The sequence below is a fragment of the Scyliorhinus canicula genome, chromosome 6 (assembly GCF_902713615.1).
Source record: "Scyliorhinus canicula chromosome 6, sScyCan1.1, whole genome shotgun sequence".
Taxonomy (NCBI): domain Eukaryota; kingdom Metazoa; phylum Chordata; class Chondrichthyes; order Carcharhiniformes; family Scyliorhinidae; genus Scyliorhinus; species Scyliorhinus canicula.
Window position 1 is genome coordinate 9479348 of NC_052151.1, and position 26342 is coordinate 9505689.

General features: G+C 47.0%; 1 protein-coding gene across 4 annotated transcripts in view; it reads left to right on the forward strand.

The window, feature by feature from the left end:
* Positions 1–26342, forward strand: part of LOC119966976 (dynein heavy chain 8, axonemal-like) — a 1648910-nt gene that overhangs the window by 23748 nt on the left and 1598820 nt on the right. For all 4 annotated transcript variants that reach the window (XM_038798944.1, XM_038798946.1, XM_038798947.1 and 1 more), the window contains exon 2: positions 18180–18341. In XM_038798944.1, coding sequence (XP_038654872.1) covers positions 18180–18341 — 162 coding nt within the window. The remainder of the gene's footprint in view (positions 1–18179; positions 18342–26342) is intronic.

The window sequence follows — 26342 nt, forward strand, 5'->3', positions numbered from 1 at the left end:
CATAACATGCTGAAAGAGTTTTCGGCTCTGCATGAATTGCCACACAAAGATTTGATATGTGATGATTTCCCTTCCACCATAAGGTCATAAGTGGGGATGTTTGTGGATGACTGCACAATGATCAGCACCATTTGTGACTCCTCAGATAATGAAGCAGTCCATGTCCAAATGCAGCAAGACCTGTACAATATCCAGGCTTGGGCTGACAAAGTGGCAAGTTACATTAGTGCCACATAAGTGCCAGGCAATGACCATCTCCAACAAGAGAGCATCTAACCACCATCCCTTGACATTCAATGACATTACTATTGCTGAATCCCCCACAATCAGCATCCAGGGGTTACCATTGATCAGAAACTGAACTGGACCAGCCGCATTGATACTGTGGCTAACAGGGCAGGTCAACGATGAGAAAACCTATGGTGAGTAACTCATCTGAACCTCCAAAGCCTGCCCACCATCTACAAGGCAGAAGTCAGGTGTGTAATGGAATACTTTCCACTTGCCTGGACGAGTGCAACTCGAAAAGCTCCAGGACAAAGCAGCCCGCTTGATTGCTCTTCCTTTCACAAACATTCAAACCCTCCACCATCGATGAATAGTGGCAGCCGTGTGTACCATCTACAAGATGCACTGCAGTAATTCACCAAAGTTCCTGAGACAACACCTTCCAAACCCATGACCGCTACCATCTAGAAGGATAAGAGCAACAGATGCTAGGAACCCCAGCACCTGGAGGTTTCCCTCCAAGTCGCTCAACACCCGGCCGCTACTTCACTGTTGCTGGGGCAATATCCTGGAACTCCCTCGCAGTGCAGTGGGTGTACCTACACTTCAAGGACTGCATCGGTTTAATAAGGCAACTCACCACCACCTTCTGAAGGGCAACTAGGGATGGGCAATAAATGCTAGGCTAACCAGTGACGCCCACATCCCTTAAAATGATTTTTAAAAATATCAGGACTCGTAGCCTTTGCAGTATCCAGTGCTTCATTCGTTTCTTGATATCTTGTGGAGTGAATTGGATTGGCTGAAGCCTGACAGCTGTATGATAGGAACCTCTGGAGCAGACCGAGATGGGTGAACTACTCGGCACGTTTGGCTGAAGATTGTACTCCCTCCACTATTGGAGTATTGCCCACTATAATTGTTTCTCCAGCACCCAAATGTATATTCACCTCCCCAGTCTCCACCCCCCCCCCCCCCCCCCCCCCACACCAACAGTCGCCCACTTATGTGTTGTAAATAATTTTGCCAGGTGTACAGAGTTGCTGCTGTTGAGCTGGTGCACAATACCCTACCAGTTATTCTATTTTATTTTTTATTGTAGTTTTAAAAATTATTTACTATTTTCTTCTCTTTGGTATGTTTGGGTGTGCCCTTCTCTTCTACATATGTATATATATGTCTCTTATCCTGTGTACGTAATGGTAAATATGCTTTGTTCAAAAACCCAATAAAAACATTTATATTAAAAAAAACTATTGGAGTCACAGTCATACAAATGCCTAATATGTATAAGTTGCATTGCAGTAACTTTCTGAAGCTCCTTTGACTTGCCTTCTAAACTCTAGAGGGACTTTCACCAATCCTTCTGTCACTAGATCAAAGTCGTGAAACTGAACAATTGCACTGGAGTACCTATAAGACATAGACTGCAGTGGTTCCCACATCCCATAAAATATATTTTTTTAAATAATGGCTCAGCCTTTCAATATTGTGATATGAAATGCCTTCCATCAGAGGGTTATTAATCATTGGTATTTCTTTTTCCAGAGGGCTGTGGCCTCCCATTTTACATGATAGACTGAGATAAGTAAATGTTTGAATCGCTACAGTGCAGACAGATGCCATTTGGCCCATCGAGTCTATACCGACCCTCTGAAAGAGCACCTTACCTCGACCAACTCTCCCGCCTTATCCCTATAACCCAACCTAACCATTGGACACTAAGGGACAATTTAGAATGGCCAGTCCAACTAACCTTCACATCTTTGGATTGTGGGCGGAAACCGGAACACCTAGAAGGAAACACATGCAGACTCTGGGAGAATATGCAAACTTGACACTGGCAGTCACCCAAGGTTGTAATTGAGTAGTTGGGCCTTCTGACCTAACTGCTTTTAGCATTGGTCTGCATCTGTCTCCACCGCTTCGGCCTGCTTCGGGAAGTGGCATTCCCAGTCCCAGTTTTCTCTACCAACTCACCACAAAGATGTCATGGGTAGGCACTGCTGGTCAGGAGATGACATCACATCATAGAAATCTCCTGGTCCCTGATTCTAGCCTCCCAAGTTGAAAATCTGGCTCATAACGTACAAATAAAGAGCTTGTGCTGAACATTTAAACAACACTATTCAGGCCTCAGATGTATTCAGATATGGGCACTACAGTTTAGGAAGGACATCAAGGCCTTGGTGTAGATTGGCACCAGGAATGAGGGGCTTGAATTAATGGGAGAGATTAAAGAAGCTGGATGAAAGCAAGATACTGCGGATGCTGGAAATCTGAATAGAAAATGTTGGAAATCCTCAGGTTTGGCAACATATATGGAGAGAATAACATAATTAATGTTTTGAGTCATATTAAAACAAATACCCAATTACCTGAACATTTCTAGCACTAATACGTTTTTCTCAAAGAAGCTGGGTGTGTTTTTCTTTGAGAGATTTACTGGTGATGGTTATAATTATTAAGAGGTTTGATGGAATTGTCAGGTGGATGTACCTTTAAGAAATGGGTGTTTATCAAATAGCTGCAGTGATGTCAGTGTGTGGGTGGAGCTGGGCTCTGCTCTGCTTTTTACTTTTGTTTTGTGCTGAAAGCTGGTTTTGGCTCTGTTTAGTTTAGTTTTCAGTTGGACAGCTGCATGTGAACCAAGCAGATGTGTGTATTGATCTGTCTCTACAAGGTAAAGAATGTCTTCAGCTCATTGATGATTTCAAAGTAATTCCTGTTTCTGTAGAGAAATTAAACCTGCTGTCTTTGAAAACTGTTTTGAGCTTATGGATGGATGCAGTCAGGAAAGGTACTAAGAGTTACCTGTAGAATATTGTATTTGGGAAAGTATCAGTGTTTGTAGTTGATAAGATGTTTACTGTGTTCATTAAGTGTTAACTGAATTCATAGAATAAACATTGTCTTGTTTTATAAATACTTTAAATCGGGGCAGCATGGTGGCACAGTGGTTAGCATTGCTGCCTACAGCTATGAGCACACGGGTTCGAATCCTGGCCCTGGGTCACTGTCCATGTGGACTTTGCACGTTCTCCTCGTGTCTGCGTGGGTTTCACCCCCACAACCCAAAGATGTGCAGGGTAGGTGGATTAGCCACACTAAATTGTCCCTTAATTGGAAAAAATAATTGGGTACTCTAAATTTAAAAAAAATACTTTAAATCTCTGTTGCATCACACCTGTAAAGTGGGCCCCTGTGCTCCCCATAACCAAAATCAATTAAAAATGGGTCAGGTGAACTCCATGATATACTTTGGAGTTTTCTAAACCCTGGTCCATAACAAATTGGGGGCTCATGGGATAAAAGTCTATCTTTCGTGATTGGGTTGGCTTAGTGAACTTAAAGACAGTGGGGTGAGCATATTTGTGTTTGCTTTTCAGGTGCGGTATACCAGTTTAAGTAGGGAGTGTGTTGTGGACAATGGCTCTTTCAGAGGCTGGGAAGTTTTTGGCGGTGGAGAAGGTTGCACGCAGTACCTTACAAACAGAGACTAAAAAAAGGCTTTTAGATTTGGCAAAAACATTGCAGTTCGCGTTACCTGACAGCACACAAAAAGAAGAGGTACAGATGGCGCTAGCTGAGCATTTACAATTGCCTGGGATACAGTCTGCCTCATTAGAAATGGCAAAAATTCAGTTACAGATTAAACAACTGGAGCATGAAAAAACATTACAGCAGCTTGAATATGATTTGAGGGGAAAATAAATAATAGCCCTAGTAGAACAACAAGAAAGAGAAAGAGAGGTACAGATCAGGGAAAAATAAAAAGAGAGAGAGAGAAAAGGGAAAAGGAGACAGAGTTTGAACTTCAGAAAATGGCCATGAAACATGACAGTTAAAATTGGCGGATGTAAAGGGAAACGTAAGTTGGAGGATAGTGATGAGGATAAAGAGAAAGTGCGTCATAGTCGAAGGCTTGGTAGGGATCTATTTAAATATGTACAAACATTGCCAAGGTTTCATGAGAAGGAGGTAGAAGCCTTTTTCATTTCATTTGAGAAGAATGAAATGGCCACAGGACATGTGGGTATTACTGATTCAAATAAAGCTGGTAGGTAGGGCTAGTGAAGTGTTTGCATCACTATCAGAGGAGGTATCTGGGACGTATGAGGAGGTAAAAAAAATCCATCTTGGGTGCATATGAAAGTGCTTGAAGCCTACAGACAAAGGTTTAGAAATTTAAGGAAAGAACCTGGTCACACATACATGGAGTTTGAAAGTATCAAACAGTAATTTTGTTATGTGGATAAGGGCTTTGAAAGTAGAGCACACGTATGAAGCTCTCAGTGAAATTATACTTTTGGAGGAGTTTAAAAATTCAATTCCTGATGCAGTGAGAACTCATGTGGAAGAGCAGAGGGTTAAAACTCCAAGGTAAGCAGCAGAAATGGCAGATGATTATGAATTAGTTCATAAATCAAAGTTTGGTTTCCGACATCAGTTTCAGCCTGTGACGGATAGAAACTGGGGAAAAGAGAAATACTCAAGTGGTTGAGGTAAAGGTGGTCTGATGGGAGATAATAAGGAGAGTGTACCTTAGATTAAAAAAGAAATCCAGGAGGGTGGAAGAAAAGTCAAAAGTTTCACATGTTTTCACTGTAATAAACTCGGCCATGTAAAGTCAGTGTTGGTGGTTGAAGAAAAGCATTCGGAAGGCTGAGGTGGTAAAACAGGATAAGACAGTGGGGTTTGTTAAAGAGGTAAAGGAAAGCGCAAGTGAAGCGAAAGAGGTACAAAAGATTGTACAGGCTGATTAAGAGGTGATTGATAAGAAGGTGCCAGATCTCTTTAAATAATTTACTTGTGTGGGTAAAGTTTGCTCATGAGTATCAGGAGAAGCAGGTAAAGAAGTCACAATTTTTAAGTGATACAGGAGCTAGTCATTCTTTAATGGTGAGAGATGAGCAGTTATGAAGTTTGGGAAGAATATTGTCAGAGAAGGTGATAATATGTGGAATTCAGGGCTAGAAAAGTAGTATTCCATTATATAAGGTAAGGTTGGACAGTCCAGTGAAGAGTGGTGAAATGGTAGTCGGAGTAATGTGGGCAGCACGGTAGCATAGTGGTTAGCACAGTTGCTTTACATCTCCAGGGTCCCAGGTTCGATTCCCGGCTTGGGTCACTGTCTGTGCGGAGTCTGCATGTTCTCCCCGTGTCTACGTGGGTTTCCTCCGGGTGTTCCGGTTTCCTCCCACAGTCCAAAGATGTGCAGGTTAGGTTGATTGGCCATGCTAAAATTGCCCTTAGTGTCTAAAAAGAAAATGTTAAATGGGGGTTACTGGGTTATGGGGATAGGGTAGATAGGGTTCTCTTTGTAAGGGCCGGTGCAGAATGGCCTCCTTCTGCACTGTAAATTCTGTGATTCTATGACTCTTATGGAGAAACTATCTTGTCCAGGAATACAGTTTATCTTGTGTAATAATATAGCTGGATCGCAGGTGGGAGTGATGCCTACTGTGGTTGATAAGCCAGTGGAAAATCAGACAACTGAAGTGTTGGAGGACGAATATCCTGGAATTCTTCCGGATTGAGTAGTAGCAAGGCCGCAAAGTCACAGATTAAGACAAGAGGAGAAATCAAAGAGTGAAGATAAAGTTGAAGTGCAATTATCAGAAACAATTTTTGATCAGATGGTTGGAAAAGAACAGGTTCAGGATGAGGCGGCTATTTTTAGTTCAGGAAAATTGGGGGAGTTACAACAGAAAGATATAGATATATAACGGATGTATCAGAAAACATAAACGGAAGAAGAATCTGAGTGTATACCAGAATGTTATTACCGTTAAAATGATGAATTGATGAGAAAATGGAGACCTTTATATATGCAAGCGGATGAAAAGTGGGCAGAAGTTCATCAAGTAGTATTGCCGGTAGGTGTTGTGAGTTGCACATGAGGTACCAGTGAGAGGTAATTTGGGAGTTAGGCAAATTCGAGCTAAAATCCAAAAACATTTTTATTGGCCTGGACTACATAAAGATGTAGTTAAATTTTGTCGATCATTTCACACATGTCAAGTGATAGGGAAACCTCAAGCAGTGATAAAACCAGCGCCCTTAATACCCATTTGAGGAACCTTTAACAAGCGTCTTAATTGATTGTGTAGGACCGCTTCCAAAAACGAATAGTGAGAATCATTATTTTTTGACTATAATGGATGTGTCTACTATGTTTCCAGAGGCCATTCCAGTATGCATTATTACAGCTAGAAAGATTGTGGAGGAGTTACTTCATTTCTTTACAAGATATGGACTACCCACAGAAATACAATCTGATCAATGATCAAATTTTACCTCGAGGTTGTTCAAAGAAGTTATGGATAGCTTAGGAATAAAATAATTTAAATCAACTGCGTACTATCCAGAATCACAGGGAGCGTTGGAAAGGTGGTATCGGACATTAAAGACAATGTTAAGGGCTTATTGTCAAGATTATCCAGAGGATTGAGATAAAAGAATTCAATTTGTACTGTTTGCAATTAGGGATGCACCTAATGAGTCAACCAAATTCAGTCTTTTTTAACTAATTTTTGGTCATGAGGGAAGAGGACCCCTTAAATTGATTAGGAAAAATTGGTGAGTGAGCAGTCGGAACTTACATGATTGGATTACGTGACAAATTTAAGGGAACAATTAAATAGAGCAGGGGAACTGGCTAGACAACATTTAAAGGTTGCACAGCATGTGATGAAACGGGTAACGGACAAGAAAGCAAATGTTCGTAGTTTTGCCAGTGGAGGTAAAGTGGTATTGTTACCAGTGATTGGTGAACCTTATAAAGCAAGGTTTTGTGGACCTTATCAGATTGAAAGGAAATTAAGTGAGGTGAAATATGTGGTAAGAACGCCAGGTAGAAGGAAAACTCACCGAGTGTGTCATGTGAATATGCTTAAAAGGTACTTTGAAAGGGAAGGAGAGAAAAAGGAGTAGGTTTTAATGATTCTATCTCAAAGTGAAGAACCAAATCCAGATGAGTTGGAATTTGACATCCCTCAAATTAAATTGGAAAACAAGGATGTTCTTAAAAATTGGGACCAATTGTTGAGTTACCTTCCAGAGGAAATGCAAACTGACCTAAAAGAGTTATTGATATCACATGGGCAAGTTTGTGGAGATAAGTTGGGAAGTACTAAAATGGCTACACATGATGTAGATGTGGGAAATGCTGTTCCAATTAAACAACATCCATATAGACTTAACCCTTTAAAATTGGCACAGGGGCCTCACGGTAGCATGGTGGTTAGCATCAATGCTTCACAGCTCCAGGGTCCCAGGTTCGATTCCCGGCTGGGTCACTGTCTGTGTGGAGTCTGCACGTCCTCCCCATGTGTGCGTGGGTTTCCTCCAGGTGCTCTGGTTTCCTCCCACAGTCCAAAGATGTGCGGATTAGGTGGATTGGCCATGATAAATTGCCCGTAGTGTAAGGTTAATGGGGGGATTGTTGGGTTACGGGTATACGGGTTACATGGGTTCAAGTGGGGTGATCATTGTTCGGCACAACATTGAGGGCCGAAGGGCCTGTTCTGTGCTGTACTGTTCTATGTTCTATGTTCTAGGTGAACAAGGAAATTGAAAGTATGCTTAAAAATGGCATAATTGAAGTGGGTTGCAGCCAATGGAGCTCACCCATAGTGATGTTACCTAAACCAGATGGTACCCAATAGTTGTGTGTGGACTACAGAAAGTTTAATGCAGTTACAAAAACTGACTCTTATCCTATCCCACGTTTGGAAGATTGCATTGAGAAAGTGGGACAATCAGCTTTTATTTCCAAACTTAAAGATTACTTTATCTGAAAGGGTGAAGGAGATTTCAGCTTTTGTGACTCCAGATGGTCTATACCAATTCAAAGTTATTCCATTTGGCATGAAAACACTCCAACCACATTTCAACGGTTAACTAACAAATTTGTTTCAGAATTACCCAATTGTGCGGTACACATCGACGATCTGGTAATTTTCAATCAGATATGAAAGAACATTTAAAGCATCTGATGGAGTTATTGGATCAACTTCAGGAGGTGGGTTAGGTGATGAACCTAGCCAAAAGGTAATTTGGAAAAGCCCAAGTCACTTTCCTTGGCCATACAATCGGACAGGGTTGAATGGTCCCATGGGATGTGAAAACAAAAGTTATTGGGGAGTTTCCAATATCCTCGACACAAAGGGAAATAATGCGATTTCTTGGCATGAGTGGATTTTACCGGAAATTTGTGCTGAAATTTAGCAGTGTGGTGGCTCCACTGACGGACTTGCGAAAGAAGCGTAACAAATTTCAGTGGACAGAGGAGTGTCAATAGGCATTTGACGGTCTGAAAGCTGTGTTAACCACTGCTCCTGTGTTAGCCATCCCAAATTACACAAAACCATTCACAGCGGCTGTTGATGCGAGTGATGTGGGCATAGGTGCGGTTTTCTTACAAGAAGACGATGAAGGACTAGAGCGGCCTGTTCGTTATTTTTCTAAGAAATTAAGTATACACCAGATGTATTATTCAATGATTGAGGAGACTTTGAACTTGGTGTTGGCTTCGCAACATTTTCACTTTTATGTGACCAGCAATCTGACACAATTATGTATACTGATCATAATCCATTGACTTTTTTGGAGCGATTCCGGAATAACAATGCAAGACTGTTTTGATGGACTTTGTTGTTACAACCATTTCATTTAAAAGTAATACATGTGGCAGGATGAGAAAACATGATAGCTGATGCTTTGTCACGAATGTGATGAAGGAATGAAGGTTTGGTGGAGGAAGAGGAACTGAAATGGACTCTGTTATTATACTTGTTTGCATGTTTTGTTTTGTGAAACGAAAAAGTATTTTACTGTCTGTCTTTCTTAAAGGAAACCATCTTGAAGTTGATGGGTTTTTTTTTCTTTGGGGGGGGAGGTGTCAGGTGGATGTTCCTTTAAGAAATGGTGTTTATCAAATAGCTGTAGTGATGTCAGTGTGTGGGTGGAGCTAGGCTCTTTTTTTTAAACTTTCGTTTTGTGCTGAAAGCTGGTTTTGGCTCTGTAGTTGGAGAGCTGCATGCGAACCAAGCAGATATATGTATTGATCTGTCTCTCTACAAGCTAAAGAATGTCTTCAACTCATTGATGATTTCAAAGTAATTCCTGTTTCTGTAGAGAATTTCAACCTGCTGTCTTTGTTAGAAAGTGTTTTGGGCTTATGGATGTTGTTTGGAAAGTTACTAAGGGTTACCTATAGAAGTTTGTATTTGAGAAAGTATCAGTCTTTGTAGTTGATGAGATGTTTACTGCTTATCATACAAAGATCAACACCATTGCTCGAAGACCAACACCATCGCACAAAGACCAACACCATCGCACAAAGACCAACACCATTATTTTGAGTTGCCCGATGAGGCGTTGGACTATGCAAAAAGAAAAGGATTGGTGGGAGCTTGAAAACATTTGGACTCGGTGACAATGTGTTGGCTTATATTGGGCCCTTTTTCTTTGTCTGTTTTTTTTCTGGGGGACTTTTTGTTTTTTTTTCTCTCCCCCTTGGAATGTTGGTGGGGCTTCGTTGGGGGAGGGGGAAGTTCTTTTCTTTCAGTTGTTAAAATTGGCTATGCCTTTTCGTATTGCTTTGTATCAGTCTTCTTTTATTTTCGGTTCTTGAAAATGAAAATGAAAAAATGAAAATCGCTTATTGTCACGAGTAGGCTTCAATGAAGTTACTGTGAAAAGCCCCTAGTCGCCACATTCCGGCGCCTGTTCGGGAAGGCTGTTACAGGAATCGAACCGTGCTGCTAGCCTGCTTGGTCTGCTTTCAAAGCCAGTGACTTAGCCCTGTGCTAAACAGCCCCTGAGGCTGTTTTTGGGGTAGATGTCAGTAATGTTCCTTTTGTGTTTTATTTTGGGTAATTATACTGTTGTGCACATTGGTGGGATGGAGACGTGCCTGTCTGGGTTTTGGTGGTGATGCTTTTGTTCTTTGTATCTTAAAGTGATGGATCAGGTCAGTTTGAGGAAAGGCTGGGTTAGTCAGATATTTCACTCGGGGTTGGACTCAAAGGCAAGGGGGCTGCGATTTTGATCAATAAGCGGGTGGCGTTTGAGGCGGAGAGGATAGTCTCGGATGTGGGAGGTAGATTTATCATGGTTAGTGGCAGGCTGCAGGGGATGAAGATAGTGCTGGTCAACCTATACGCGCCAAATTGGGACAATGGGGATTTTATAAAGAGGGTGCTGGGGAAGATTCTGGACCTGGATTCGCACAGGCTGATTATGGGTGGGGATTTCAACATGGTTATTGATCCAGGCCTGGACCGGTCATGTCCGAGAACGGGCAAGGTGCCAGCAACGGCAAAGGAGCTGAAAGGGTTCATGCAGCAGTAGGAGGGGGTGGATATGTGGAGATTTAGGCAGCCGAGAGCCAAGGAATTTTATTTCTTCTCCCACGTTCACAAGGTGTATTCTCGGATAGATTTCTTTGTTGTGGGCAGGGCCCTGTTGGTGGGGGTGGTAGACCACGGGCTATTCGGCGGTTATGATCTCGGACTATGCTCTGCACTGGATGGACCTGCAGGTCAGTATTGATTGCAAGCAGCGCCCGCAATGGAGATTGGATGTGGGGCTGTTGGCGGACAAAGCGGTCTGCAAGAGGTTGAGGAAGTGCATGCTGAACTAATTGCAAATAAAACGACACAGCGGAGGTCTCAGCAGCGGTGGTCTGGGAAGAGCTGAAGGCAGTGGTGAGAGAGGTATTGATCTCTCAGGGACAGGATGGAAAGGGCAGAAAAGGACCGACTGGTAAGAGAGATCCTACGAGTGGGTATGAGTTATGCGGAGGCTCCATAGGCAGGGCTATTGAGGAAACGCCGGAGGCTGCAGGCAGAATTTAGTTTGTGAACTACAGGTAGGGCAGTGGAGCAGCTCAGAAAGGTGAAGGGAGTGGTCTACGAGCACGGGAAAAGGCCAGTAGGATGCTTGCATAGCAGCCCAGAAAGAGGGAGGCAGCTAGGGAAATAGGGCAAGTGATTGCTAGGGATGGGAACTTAGTTGGGGACTCAGAGGGGGTGAGCAAGACCTTTCGGGACTTTTCTAGTAGGATGTATTGATCGGAACCCCCTTTGGGGGGGGGGGGCAGAGGGGATGAGGCACTTCTTGGATGGGCTGACTTTCCCGAAGGTGGATGGGGAGCTGGGAGAAGGACTGGAGGCCCCGGTCAGGCTAGAGGAGCTAGTGGAGGGCTTGAAGGCCATACAGTTGGGGAAGGCCCCGGGGCCAGACGGATACCCAGTCGAGTTCAATAAAAAGCTCTCCGGAATATAGAACATTTACATAGAATTTACAGTGCAGAAGGAGGCCATTCGGCCCATCGAGTCTGCACCGGCTCTTGGAAAGAGCACCCTACCCCCTATCCAAGGTCAACACCTCCACCCTATCCCCATTACCCAGTAACCCCACCCAACACTAAGGGCAATTTTGGACACTAAGGGCAATTTTATCATGGCCAATCCACCTAAACCGGAGCACCCGGAGGAAACCCACGCGCACACGGGGAGGATGTGCAGACTCCGCACAGACAGTGACCCAAGCCGGAATCGAACCTGGGACCCTGGAGCTGTGAAGCGATTGTGCTATCCACAAGGCTACCGTGCTGCCCAACATAGAACAGTACAGCACAGAACAGGCCCTTCGGCCCTCAATGTTGTGCCGAGCCATGATCACCCTACTCAAACCCACGTATCCACCCTATACCCGTAACCCAACAACCCCCCCATTAACCTTACTTTTTTTAGGACACTACGGGCAATTTAGCATGGCCAATCCACCTAACCCGCACATCTTTGGACTGTGGGAGGAAACCGGAGCACCCGGAGGAAACCCACGCACACAGAGGGAGGACGTGCAGACTCCACACAGACAGTGACCCAGCCGGGAATCGAACCTGGGACCCTGGAGCTGTGAAGCATTTATGCTAACCACCATGCTACCCTGCTGCCCCGAATATTGGGGCCGGTACTGCTGAAAGTCTTTAACGAGGCCAAGGAAAAAGGAGTTTTACCCCAAACAATGTCACAGGCCATGATCTCGCTCATTTTGAAAAAGGACAAGGACCCGGAGCTGTGCGGTTCTTATAGGCCGATATCCTTATTAAACATGGATGCCAAGATTCTGGCTTCCAGGATTGAGGACTGTGTACGGGACGTTACAGGAGAAAACCAGACAGGGTTTGTTAAAGGCAGGCAGCTGGGGGCCAATGTAAGAAGGTTGCTCAATGTGATTATGATGTCCCCAGAAGGCAGGGAAGCTGAAGTGGTGGTTGTGATGGACGCGGAAAAAGGGTTAGACTGGGGCGAGTGGGATTACTTATCGGAGGTGCTGGAGCAAATCGGTTTGGGAGGGGCTTTGTTGACTGGGTTAGGCTGCTGTACTGGGCGCCGGTAGCTAGTGTACGGACAAATGGGACGACGTCGGAATATTTCAGACTACACTGGGGGACGAGACAGGGATGTCCCTTCTCCCCACTGCTATTTGCGCTGGCGATAGAGCGGCTGGCAATTGCTCTGAGGGCCTCAAGGGGATGGATGGGGCTGGTTCCGGGGTGGTAGAGTACAGAGTCTCGTTGTATGCGGATGACTTGCTGCTGTATGTCTCTGACCCAATGGAGGGGATGGAGGAAATTATGGGAATCCTAGGGGAATTCGGCCGGTTTTCAGGTTACAAGCTCAATATGGGGAAGAGCGAGTTGTTTGTGGTTGTGAGAGGTCAGGAGAGGCGACTAGGGGAACTGCCGTTCAGAGTGGTAGGGGACAGTTTTAGAAACTTGGGTATTCAGGTGGTGACGGATTGGGACAGGCTACATAAATTGAACCTGGTCCAGTTTGTGGACCAGATGAAGGAGAATTTCCGGAGATGGGACGCGCTCCTGCTGTCTCTGGCGGGTAGGGCGCAGTCGGTAAAAATGACGGTCCTCCCGAGGTTTCTCTTCGTTTTTCAGTGCCTCCCCATCTTCATCCCGCGTTCCTTTTTAAAGTGGATTAATAAGATTATTGTGGGCTTTGTGTGGGGGGTGGGGGTGGGGGGGTGGGGGAGGCAAGCCCCAACGGGTGAAGAGGGCAATGCTGGAGTGGAATCGGGGAGATGGTGGACTGGCGCTGAATTTCAGTAATTATTACTGGGTGGCTAACATAGCCATGCTGAGGAGGTGGCTGGTGGGGGGAGGGAACTGGTGTGGGTGCGCATGGAGGCAGCCTCGTGTAAGGGAACAAGTTTAGGGCCACTGGTGACGGCACCCCTGCCATTCCCGCCGGCGCATTACTCCACCAGTCCAGTGGTGGTAGCGGCCCTGAGAGTCTGGGGGCAGTGGAGGAGGCATTTAGGGGCAGAGGGGGCATTGGTGTGGTCCCCAATCTGCGGCAATCATAGGTTTGCCCCGGGGAGGATTGATGGGGGATTGATGGGGGTTCAGCATTTAGCGGCAAGCAGGGCTAGATAGACGGGGGACCGAGTATGAGGGCGCTGGAGGAGAAGTTTGCACTGGCTGGAGGCAATGATCGCCGATATTTACAGGTACAGGACTTTTTGTGGAGGCAGGTGTCAATCTTCCCACTCCTGCCGTTGAGGGAGATTCAGGACAGGGTGGTCTCTAGAGGATGGATCCGGGAGGGGAGCGTCTTGGAAGTATAAAAAAAAGCTTATGGGTTAGGAGGAGACGTAGACCGAGGAGCTGCAGCGTAAGTGGGAGGAGGAGCTGGGGGGAGAGATGGAGGAGGGTCTTAGGGCGGACGCGCTATGAAGGGTCAATGCTACCGCAACAGGTGCCAGGCTCAGCCTGATCCAGTTTAAGGTTGTTCACCGGGCTCACATGATGGTGGCCCGGATGAGCAGATTCTTTGGGGTGGAGGACAGGTGTGCGAAGTGTGCGGGGGGGCCAGCGAACCATGTCCACATGTTCTGGGCTTGTCCAGAAGGGGGGGAGGGAGGGGGTGCTGGGCTAGTGTAGGTTACGGGGTAAGTAATGGCAAGACCTGTGGGAGAAGGTGGCGGAATTTGCACTATGTATATATTTCTCTTGTTATGTATATTGTTGATTTTGTTGCTGTTAAAACGCCAAAGAAAATACCTCAATAAAACATTTATTAAAAAAAAGATGTTTACTGTGTGCTTATAAAGTGTTAACTGAATTCATAGAATAAACATTGTTTTGTTTTTAAAAATACTTTAGTTCTCTGTTGCATCACACCTGTAAAGTGAGCCCTTGTACTCCCCATAACCAAAATTATTGAAAATTGTGGGTCAGGTGAACTCCATGATATACTTTGGAGTTTTCTAAACCCTGGTCCGTAACAGAATAAATAAAAAGAAACTTTCTACTGAATGCAGAGTCAGTAGTGTGATACTGGAGTGATTTAAAGTAAACAGCGAAAGAACCTAATTTATTAGCAACTTCTTATGATCTGGAATGCAATTCCATAAAAGGGTCGCGGAACTGGATTCAATAGTAATGTTCAAAAGGGAATTGGATAAATATGTGTCAGGAGGGGTATTGATTTAAACAGCCCTATTTTCTCCCCTCACTAACTGTCCCTAAACAGGTGTTTTGATTTCTGATTTCCCCCTATATAAATGGTATCTTATCTTTCTCAGAACTTCAGCTTGGAGTGTTCATCTCATCTATGAATAACTTCATAGCAAACTTGAGATAAGGTAATATAAAAGGGATGGTTTGTTTTTACATAGAGGGAGGGTATCTATTCACAGAGCCAGAGAAAATGGGTGAGGTATTAAATGAGTACTTTGTGTCAGTATTCACCAAAGAGAAGAACTTGGTGGATGATGAGTCTGGGCAATGATGTGTAGATAATCTGGGCCATGTTGAGATTAAAAATGAGGCATTTGGGGTCTTGAAAAACATGAAGGTAGACAATCCCAGGGCTTGATTGGATATACACCAGAATACTGAGAGAGGCAAAGGAGGAAATTGCTGGGGCCTTAAGTATTCTCACTGGCTCCAGTGCTTGTCCCAGGGGATTGGAGAATAGCCAATGTTGTTCCTTAGTTTAAGGAGGTTAGCAAGGATAATCCAGGTAATTACAGGCCAGTGAGCCTTACGTCAGTGGTAGGAAAATTATTGGAGAGGATTCTTCGAGACAGGACTTAATCACACTTGGGAATAAGTGGACGTATTAGGGAGAGGCAACCTGGTTTTGTGAAGGGGAGGTCGTGTCTCACTAACTTGATCGAGTTTTTCTAGGAAGCGACAAAGATGATTGAGGGTAGGGCAGTGGATGTTGTTGACATGGAATTCAGTAAGGTCTTTGACAACGTCCCTCATGGTAGACTGGTACAGAAGGTGTAGTCGCACGGGATCAGAGGTGTGCTGGCAAGATGGATACAGAACTGGCTCGGTCATAGAAGACAGAGGGTAGCAGTGGAAGGGTGCATTTATGAATGGAGGTCTATGACTAGTGGCATTCCTCAGGGATCAGTGCGGGGACCCTTGATGTAATATATGTAAATGATTTGGAGAAAATGTAACCAGTTTGATTAGTAAGTTTGCGAACGACAGAAAGGTTGGTGGAATTGTGGATAGTGCTGAGGATTGTCAGGATTCAGCAAGATATAGATTGGTCGGAGACTTGTCCGGAGAGATGGCAGATGGAGTTTAATCCAGACAAATGTGAGTAATGCATTTTGGAAGGCCTAATACAGATGGAAAATATACAGTAAATGGCAGAACCCTTAAAAGTATTGATAAGCAGTGGGATCTGGTTGTACAGGTACACAGGTCACTGAAAGTGGCAACAGAGATGGAGAAGGTAATCAAGAAGGCATACGGCATGCCTGCCTTCATAGGCCTGCAATGAGTTTAAAAATTGGCAAGTCATGTTGCAGCTGTGTAGTACCTTAGTTATGCCGCACTTGGAATATAGTGTTCAATTCTGGTTGCCACACTACCAGAAGGATGTGGAGGCTTTGGAGAGGGTAGAGAAAAGATTTACCAGGATGTTGTCTGGTATGGAGGGCATTAACTATGAGGAGAGGTTGGAGAAACTTGGTTTGTTCTCACTGGAGCAAAGGAGGTTGAGGGGCAACCTGATAGAAGTCTAAAAGATTATGAGGGGATTCAGCGTGGATAGTCACAAGTTTTTTGCCAGGCTGGAAGAGTCAATTACTAGGGGGCATAGGTTTATGATGTGAGAGGAAAGGTTTAAAGGAGATGTACGAGGCAAGTTTTTTACACAGAGGCCGGTGGGAATCTGGAACTCACTGCCGGGTGAGGTAGTGGAAGCAGATAAGATAGTGACTTTTAAGGGGAGTCTTGACAAATACATGAATAGGATGGGAATAGAGGGATATGGTCCCTGGAAGGGTAGCAGGTTTTAGTTCAGACACCGTCATGGTCGGTGCAGGCTTGGAGGGCCGAAAGGCCTGTTGCTGTACTGTAATTTTCTTTGTTCTTTGTTCAGACACAATGTTGTGAAGGCCTTCACAATGTCCATCCCTTTTGCATTCACACAATAAAATAGGGGAAAGAGAAAGACAGGGGAACATAGTAAAAGTAAGAGTTATGCTTTTACATGAGTTCAGAGTTCAGAATCAAAAGTCCAATGGCATATTTCTTAGGGTTTAGTAGGCTTGCTGTTACAGGGTGATCCAAATTTCCAGAAGCGAGTACTTTCACTCTGGGAGAAGACAGGTAGAGAGGTATTGATCTTGAAGGCGCAGACACAGAAGCTCCGGTTTCAGTAGTTCAGTGTAGATGAGGGCCATGTGGTTTCAAACCTGGACATGGGCTCTTTCTTCCATTGCCTACTGTATGGTGAATGGTAGCGGGCAGCAGGCTGCTTGCCGCATCCTGATTCTCTTCTAAGCTGACCGCAGAAAAGCTCCGAAAGATATATAATTAAAGGAGTTCAGACAATTCAAGTCTCAGTCACGTGAAGAGGTTGGTTTGGATTGAACTCTTCAACTAGGAGGCCGTCTGGTTGAAACCCATTGTGTTTTGGAGCAGGTAACAGTGAGGCCATAAACACAACATTGGAGATTAGGAGTCACAAACAGCTACCTTTGTTCTTAGCTGGCTGAGGCAGAAGTCTTGTTTCCTAATCCGTTGTGTTGGCTTGGCTGAAACTTTTGTCCGATTTAAGGAGTATTACATTCCAGAGTGTTTGAGATGTTAGCCTTTGTTCATTTTCAACCTGCTCAGGAACCTGCAAAAGCCAGCATGTGATGAGCTGGAGCCATTTTCTCAACCAGTGATTTTCCATTTTGATGGGGAGATATTTCTTCCTGTCTCCTGTTTGGGAAAGTACAAAATGATAGAAAAGCAAAATACTATGGGTGCTGGAAACCCAAAGGGAAAACAATTGGGTGCGACCTATCGGCTGTTCACACTGGCGGGATATTCTGGTCCCACGCCAGAGCATGGATATCTCGGCAACGAAGGATGCAGTCACTGTGAAATCCTTGCAAGGTGAGTAAATCCCACTGGTGGGCCGCCTCCACTACCGTAAAACATGCGGTGGGTTGTCGGTAGATACAAATATACAAATATTTGTGAAGAATTATATTGGACTTGAAATGTTAACACTGTTTCTACTTCGACAGATGCTTCAAGGCTTTCTCAATATTTCCAGCAATTTCTGTTTTTAGTTAAAATAAAATATTAGAATGATGAAATGCGCAGGAGTGTAGAACTAATAGGGTAACCTCAAAGAGTGCAATGGGTCAAACGATTCTTAACATATGAACATATAAACTTAGAGTGGGAGTCAAGCTTTCAAGCCTGCGTTCACTAACATCATGACTGATTGGGCTAACCTTCACCCACCCCCAGTAACCCCTTTGATAGGATACTCACCCACCCCAAGTAACTCTTTGATTGACACTAAGTAGCTTTTCATTCTAGCTTTGTGGAAAATAACTTCATAACTAAATAATGCATAGTGACATGAAATTCAATCTTTTGTGTGTTTCAGATGTTGAAAATGAGTCGGATGAGTCAAGATGGCATCATGCTTCTTCCAAGTAGTTCTAGTCTGTTTGATTCACTTGGTTCCTCTCAGGAGAAAAGAATTGGTAAAATACGTCGAAGCACTGTTGGAATGCTGGCCTTGCAGGAGACAATAAAAGAAAAACAGGTATTTCTTTCATTCGCATTCAACATATGTAACCATAAGACATGGAAGCAGAATTAGGACACTCGGCACATCGAGTCAGCTCTGCCATTCAATTATGGCAGATATTTTACTCATCCCCATTCTCCTGCCTTCTCCCCATAACCCCTGATCCCTCGTTAATCAGGAATCTAGCTATTGCTCTCTTAAAGACACTCAGTAACCTTTTACAGCACGCTCTAACCAAATTACAACAGAGTCCCATGTCGAGCGCGTTTAGCTGTGTGTTTCCTGGCGCTCGCAGCGGCAGGAAAAACCACGCTATCTAACGGGTCTTTGTTGCAATCCGGGGCCTCGGCGGAGAACACCCCGTTGAGGCTGCACTTAGTTCCATTTCCTCGCCAGAACTCCTTAATGCAGGTGGGGATGGCATCCCAATCTCTTGACACCATCCCCCCTGACCCGATGCAATCCCTGGATCCCCCAAAGCTCCAACTCATCTGTAAGGGAGTGCTCATGGTCACCCCTCCTCACATCACAGGGGCAGGGCACCCCCAGGCCAGATCCCTGATGTGGGACAAATGCCAGTCTGGCACCCTGACAGTGTCCCTGCCAGCTGACAGTGCCATCGAGGCAGTGCCAGGCTGACACCCAGGTGGCACTGCCAGTTGGCAGTGCCGCCTGGATGCCAGGGTGCCACCCAGCCTCGAGGGCAACCACCTCCGATCCCCTGGGAGACCCCACAAGTGCTGTTCTGTCTGGTGTCCCTTTGGGGGCTAGTACTGAACTATGCTCGCCGAAGGTCTCTGAGGCGAACAGGTGAGACCCCAGCGCCTCGGTAGATCTTGCAAGCTGCAATTTATAGTGAGATTAGCTGCCTCACTCTAATATGTAGATTGTCAAATTCTGATTCCGCCCACATCCTGTTGGATCTTGCGAAGCGTGGCAAGCTGGGCAAATCCTGGAAGAGGAATCTCCTGGCTTCTGTTCAGGCAAGGGGGAGGCGGCGTTGCCGGTAGATCGCGCCCAAGGTCTGCATCAAGCTATGTATTATCTCCTTGGGATTTTAAATTGATGTGTTCAGCTGCTTGATAAATTATTTCTGCAAAATCCTTGAAGGCATAAGTTTGTAATTGACACTTATGTAGGCCAGCAGTTTTGACTTGACATGCTGTTTCAGAAGTGCACTGAAGACACCCTTCAAATTCTGTTGAGTCTCCAGAAATACTTAAAACAGTATTCATCTGGCCATTAGCAATGTCATACAAGTTATGGAGTTTAGATGCAGTATCACTTTACTTCAATCTGCCATTTCTTTTTCCCCATCTATCCTTAAGAATTATTTAAAATGCAGTTTCCATTAACCCTTTCTTCAAAGTGACTCTGAATGATAAACTGATTAAATGAGATTGCTCATGAAGACTTACGACCACATCTTGGGATTCACTGTCACTGAAAAAGAATTCCAGGTTTGCTTCGGAAGCATTCCCTTACATTTGCATTACCCACGGAAAGAATTGTCTTTTAAACAGAATTATTAAACTATATCTGAAGACATGCTTCCTGATGGGAATTGCACTTTATAATAATATTTATATTGGAGGAAGCAACAGGGGCTGTAGGGAAAGCCAGACTAACCATCCAGTGCTAGAGAACAAGGTAATTCTGGTACTACCTATTCTGCATAGTAGGCAGGTTTCACTTGAATGCAGCTCTCATCTGGGGGTGAATTCTCCGACCCCCTGCAGGGTCGGGGAATCGCCCGGGGCTGGCAGAAATCCCGCCCCCACTGTGGCCAGAATTCTCCGCCATCCGGGAATCGGCGGGAGTGGGAATCACACCCCGCCGATCGGCATGCGCTCCGCGGTGGTTCTCCGGCTGCTATGGGCCGAAGTCCCGCCGCTGACCGGTCTCTCCCGGCGGTGGGAATTGGAGCACCTCTGGTGCCGACGGGATTGGCGGCGCGAGCGGGCCCCCGGGGTCCGAAGGGGGCGCGGGGCGATCGGACCCTGGGGGGTGCCCCCACGGTGGCCTGGCCCGCATTCGGGGCCCACCGATCGGCAGGCGGGCCTGTGCCATGAGGGCACTATGTTTCTTCCGCCGCCGCCACGGCCTCCACCATGGCGGAGGCGGAAGAGACCCCCCCCTACCGCGCATGCGCCGGTGGTGACGTCAGCGGCCGCTGACGCACCAGCGCATGTGCAAACCGGCGAAGGCCTTTTGGCTAGCCCCGAAGCAGGGCGGCGGGTGTCAAAGGCTGTTGGTGCCGGTTTTGGCGCCAGTCGGTGTGGCGGAAACCATTCCGGCGCAGGCCTAGCCCCTAAAGGTGCGGAGAATTCCACACCTTTGGGGAGGCCCGACGCCAGAGTGGTTGGCGCCACTCCGCAACGCCGGGACCCCCTGCCCCGCCGGGTAGGAGAGAATCCCGGCCCTGTTACCATTACATGTGTAACAGGTGGAAAAACAAAAGAAATCCCATAACCAATGAGGAAAATAGTTTAGAAAGTTCTGAGGCAGAATTCGCCCCCCCCACGCCGGGTGGGGGAATCGCCGGGACGCCGGGTGGGAGAATCGCTGGGGCGCCGCGCGAGTCCTGCCACGCCGCCCCGGCACCCGTACGCGATTCTCCCACCCCCCCCCAAACCGGCATGGCGAGATTTACAGCTGGCCGCTGGGAGAATCGCCGCTCACAGTTTGTAATGGGCGAGTGGCGATTCTCCGGCCCGGATGGGCCGAGTGGCCTGCCCAATACGACGGGTTCCCGCCGGCGCTGTCCACACCTGGTCACTGCCGGCAGGAACAGCGCAGGAACGCTAGGTGAGCGGCCTGTGGGGGGGGGGAGAGTGGAGATCCAGCACCGGAGGGGGGGGGGGGCCTCAAAAGGGGTCTGGCCCGCGATCGGTGCCCTCCGATCGGCGGGCCGGCCTCTCTGAAGGACGAACTCCTTTCCTCCACCACCCTGCAAGATCCATCTGACATTTCTTGCGGCACGGCTGCGGTGAGGACGGCAACCGCGCGTGCGCGGGTGACGTCATTTACGCGGTGCCGGCCACATAATTTACGCGGCACCGCGTTTACGCGGCGCCAAGGCCCGGCGCCGTAAATGACAAGGCGGCGCTCCTAGCCCCCCGGGGCTGGGAGAATAGGGGGCGAGGAGCGGCCTCCGACGCCAGAGTGAAACACTCCGGTTTTCACTCCGGCATTGGGACTTAGTCTCCCGATGGGAGAACATCGCCCCTTGTCTGTTCTTCTTGAGTGATTCAGCGGTTAAATCTAGTCCAGGAGATTATATTGAATATGACTTGCGATTTTTTGCATTTACCAGGATGTTTCTGGGGCTGGAATGTTTCAGCTTCAGGAGAGACTGGATAGGCTGAGTGGGGACCTGACTGACGTGTAGAAAATTATGAGGGACATAGATAGGGTGGATAGGAGGGAACTTTTTCCTTCAGCAGAGGGGTCAGTAACAGGGCATGGATTTAAGGTAAAGGTAAGGCTGAGAGGGGATGTGAGAAAAAACCTTTTCACCCAAAGAGTGGTGCGAATCTGGAACTCACTGCCTGAAAGGATGGTCGGGGCAGGAATCCTCACAACATTATGAATCATTTAGATGAGCACTTAAAACGCCATAGCACACAAGGCAACGAACCAAGGGCTGCGAAATGGGATTAGAGTAGACAGGTGCATGATGGCCAGTGTGGGTACGATGGGCTGAAGGGCCTCTACCATGATTTAAAAGCTCTACGACTCTCAATGACTCTACCTTTTGTATGTTGTGATCTGCGTCATGCAGTTTGGCAAGGTCCCACATGAGAGACTTATAAAGAAGGCAATGCACATCGGATACAGGGTAGTTTGATAAGGTGGATTCAAAATTGGTTTAGGAGACAGGGTGATGACAGAAGGTTGCTTTAGTTTTTTTAAAAAAGATAGTCTATTGGAGGTATTTTCAAATATAGACAAAACAAAAATACACAAAGAACCATAATAAACGATTCACTCCCCACTGATGTTTTAGTACACTTTTAAAAAGTCGATGCGCAGCTTCCACCTCGTGCAGAACCCCCGATCCATCCTCTTAATGGCAAACTTAATCTTCTCTAAGTGTAGAAATTCCGCCAGGTCACACAACCATGGCGTGTCCGAATCCCGCCAATTCAACAAGATCCTCCTCGAAGCTAACAAGGACACAAAGGCAACGAGGTCAGCCTCTCTCCCCACCTGAACATACGATCTTCTGACAATGCAAACATTGCGACCCGTGGGCTCGGTGTTGCTTCCACTCCCAGAACATTTGACAATACTTCTGCAACCCCCTTCCAGAACCCCTCCAGCCTTGGACACGTACAGAACATGTGGGTATGGTTCGCCGGTGTCCTGGCACACCGCACGCATTTATCTTTACCCCTGGAAAGAATCGACCCATCCTAGACATTGTCATATTTGCCCTGTGCACCAACTTAAATTGCATTAGGTTGAATCTTGTGCATGATGAGGATGAATGAATCCTGCGCAATGCCTCACTCCAAACCCCTCCTGCATCGCCAACTCCCCCCACCCTCCACAGTTCCTACTCCCACTTTGGCCGAATTTGCTCCACTGGAGCTTCCTCCTTTTTACTCAGCTCTGCATAAATATCCAAGATCTTGCGTTTCCCTATCTCGTCCTCTGATAACAGCCTGTCCTGCAGCCCCTGGAGCGGCAACATCAGGATCAAACCTCAGGAAGGCCCTGATCTGCAGGTACCTTGACCCATTCCGCTACAGCACCTTATATACCTCTTCTAGCTCCAGCAAGTACTCAAACTTCCCTAAAACAAACAGATTGCCAAAACACCCAATTCCCAACCAGTCCCACTCCCGAAACCTTGCATCTAGCCTTGTTGGGACAGATCTGTAGTTGTCACAGATTGGTGCCCCCATGTACATGCCCTCCATCCCAAAGTGGTTCCATACCCTTAACTTAGAAATCACCACCGGATTCTAGGAGTATCTGTTTGGCAATAATGGCAGAGGTGCTGATGCCAATGCCCTCAAAGTAGTTTCCTTACACAAGGCCTCCTCTATCCATTTCCACACCGACCCCTGTTCCACCATCCACTTTCAAACCATGGCAATATTTGCTGCCAAGTAATAGTTTTGCATGTTCAGATGTGCCAGGCCTCCTCTCTGTCTATCTCTCACCAGGAAAACTCCCCAGGTTGGAGGTGTCCTCCCTGCCATAATATACATCCAGGTATATGATGGAGTGCAGAAAGGCAGTGATTGACACACAGGATGACCAGTGAGCACACAGAACACAGCAGCCAATCACCAGACAGGACACGGCCACTATAAAGCCAGAGGGCACCAGTTTTCCCACTCTCTCGGGATCCAGTCTCTGAGACAGACAGAGCTCGTGTGCAGCAGCTAGCACAAACACCATGTGGTAGTCAGTTAGTCTGGTCAGGTTAGCCTCAGGTCTCCAGTCAAGTCAGCATAGTGTCAACCCACAGTTAAGCATGTATTATAGTTAGTTGTTCAATAAAATCGTGTTGCATCTCTTCAAGTGTTGGAAGCCTGTCTCTCTCTACACTGCATCAAACGCAGTCCACATAGACCCAGCTTACCCAACACATCATGGTATCAGTGAGTAACGCTGAAGTTTGACGGACCTACTTTGAGATAATCTGTCTTTAACCAGCGATCAGCCATCCGGTAACATGGACAGCGTCCGCCCTCCTCCGCAGCTCCGCATCGCCGGCAACCTCGGTGCAAACTGGAAGATTTTCAAACAGACGTTCCAGCTCTATCTTGACGCCACCGACCTCGAGGCTGCATCGGATGCCAGGAAGATCGTGCTCTTCCTTTCTACAGCCGGGGTCCACGCTATCCGCTTCTACAACTCCCTCACATTTGCTGAAGGCGAAAACAAGACGAAGTTTAAAACAGTCCTGCTGAAGTTCGACAGCCACTGTGACATCGAGGTCAATGAGAGCTTTGAACCGTATGTTTTCCAGCAGAGGCTTCAGGGTAAGGATGAACCTTTTCAGTCATTTTTAACCCATCTCCACATCCTCGCGCAGTCATGCAACTATGACTCGACAACTGGTTCCATGATCCAGGATTAGATCGTTTTCGGGGTCCACTCCGATTCCATTCGCCATCAGCTCCGAAAAGTTAAGCAGCTCACCCTTACCATCGCTATCGAGACCTGCGTCCTCCAAGAGCATGCTAACAACCGGTACTCCCACATCAAGGTGGCGGAAACGGCAAGGCTCAACCCCCACGAGGCAGAACGGGTACAGGCCATCAAACAAATGCAGGGCCTGAGTCTGGATGAGAGTGCCCATTTTGCGTGCTTTTCCTGGGCTCCAGCGACCGGCCTGCGCAAGTGTGCACGTCGTTCGACCGCACTGTGCGTGCGCGGTGGTGCACGGAACGTCCTGACGTCGGCGTCATGACGTGTTCCAATTGTGGCTCCGCCCATTTAAAGCGGCAATGTCCGGCAAAATCTCGACGCTGTCTCCAGTGTGGCAAGCTTGGCCACTACGCAGCCCTTTGCAGATCTGCTCCACTGCCCAGCACAGAGCGATCCCAGCCACAGCGCAGGAGCATCCGATCAGTACAACAGCCCGTGACAGACTCCGACCCCGACAGTCTGTCAGTTCCCGACGCTGAGGGCCTCAAATACCCATTCCGGGTGGGCATCATCACTAAGCATGTGCTGCCTTTCTCAATATGGTGCAACAACTCCCAATCCTGAGCATTGATCCGGACGACGAGTGGTGTGTCACCCTTACGGTTAAGAAGGCTCGCAGAAGTTTCAAGCTGGACACCGGTGCTTCAGCAAATCTCATTTCAAAGTCTGACCTCGACACCATCCGCGTCAAACCAAGCATTCTTCCACCTGCCTGCCAGCTCCTCGACTCCAAAAGCAATGCCATTGCTGCCAGTGGCTCATGCCAGCTTGCGGTGTCCAGTAGGTCATTAAAAGCAACGCTGCGATTTGAAATCGTAGGAACCAACAGTGCTCGGTGCTCGGGCCTGCAAACTCCTGAACATAGTGCAGCGGGTTCACACCATGTCGTCCGCACAGGCAACAGCCTCGTCAGAAAATAACTTCCAGGCTCAACTCGAGGAACAGGTCAACACCAACTTTGGCACACTCCCATACCAATACAAATTCCTATTGAAGCCAAATGCCACCCCTGTGGTTCACGCACCGCGTCGGGTGCCGGCACCCCTCAAGGACCGCCTCAAGCAGCAGCTGCAAGACCTCCAGGACCAGGGCGTCATTTCAAAGGTCACGGAACCCAAAGACTGGGTTAGCTCCATGGTTTGCGTCAAGAAGCCGTCAGGGGAACTTCGAATCTGTATCGACCCCAAAGATTAGAACCGCAACATCATGAGGGAATACCCAATACCTAAACAAGAACTAACCAGCGAGATGGCTCATGCCAAATTCTTCACGAAGCTGGACGCCTCCAAGGGGTTTTGGCAAATACAGCTGGACACGTCCAGTCGCAAGCTGTGCACATTCAACACCCTGTTCGGTTGCTACTGTTACAACCGAATGCCCTTTGGCATCATCTCCGCCTCAGAGGTGTTCCATCGCATAATGGAACAAATGATGGAGGGCATCGAGGGGGTGCGAATGTACGTTGACGATGTCATACTCTGCTCAACAGCACATCGATCGCCTCAAGCGGGTGTTCCACAGGATCCACGAGCATGGCCTCCGACTCAACAGAGCCAAATGCTCGTTCGGTCAATCAGAAATCAAATTCCTTGGCGACCACATTTTGCAGCACGGCATGCAGCCAGATGCGGACAAGGTTTCGGCGATCAACGCCATGAAAACCCCGGAGGACAAGAAGGCGGTCCTCTGCTTCCTAGGGATGGTCAACTTCCTTGGGAAGTTCATCCCCAACTTGGCGTCACACACCACAGCCCTCCGCCATCTCATTAAAAAAAACGACGGACTTCCAGTGGCTACCTGCTCATGAGCAAGAGTGGCGTGAGCTCAGGGCGAAATTCACCAAGG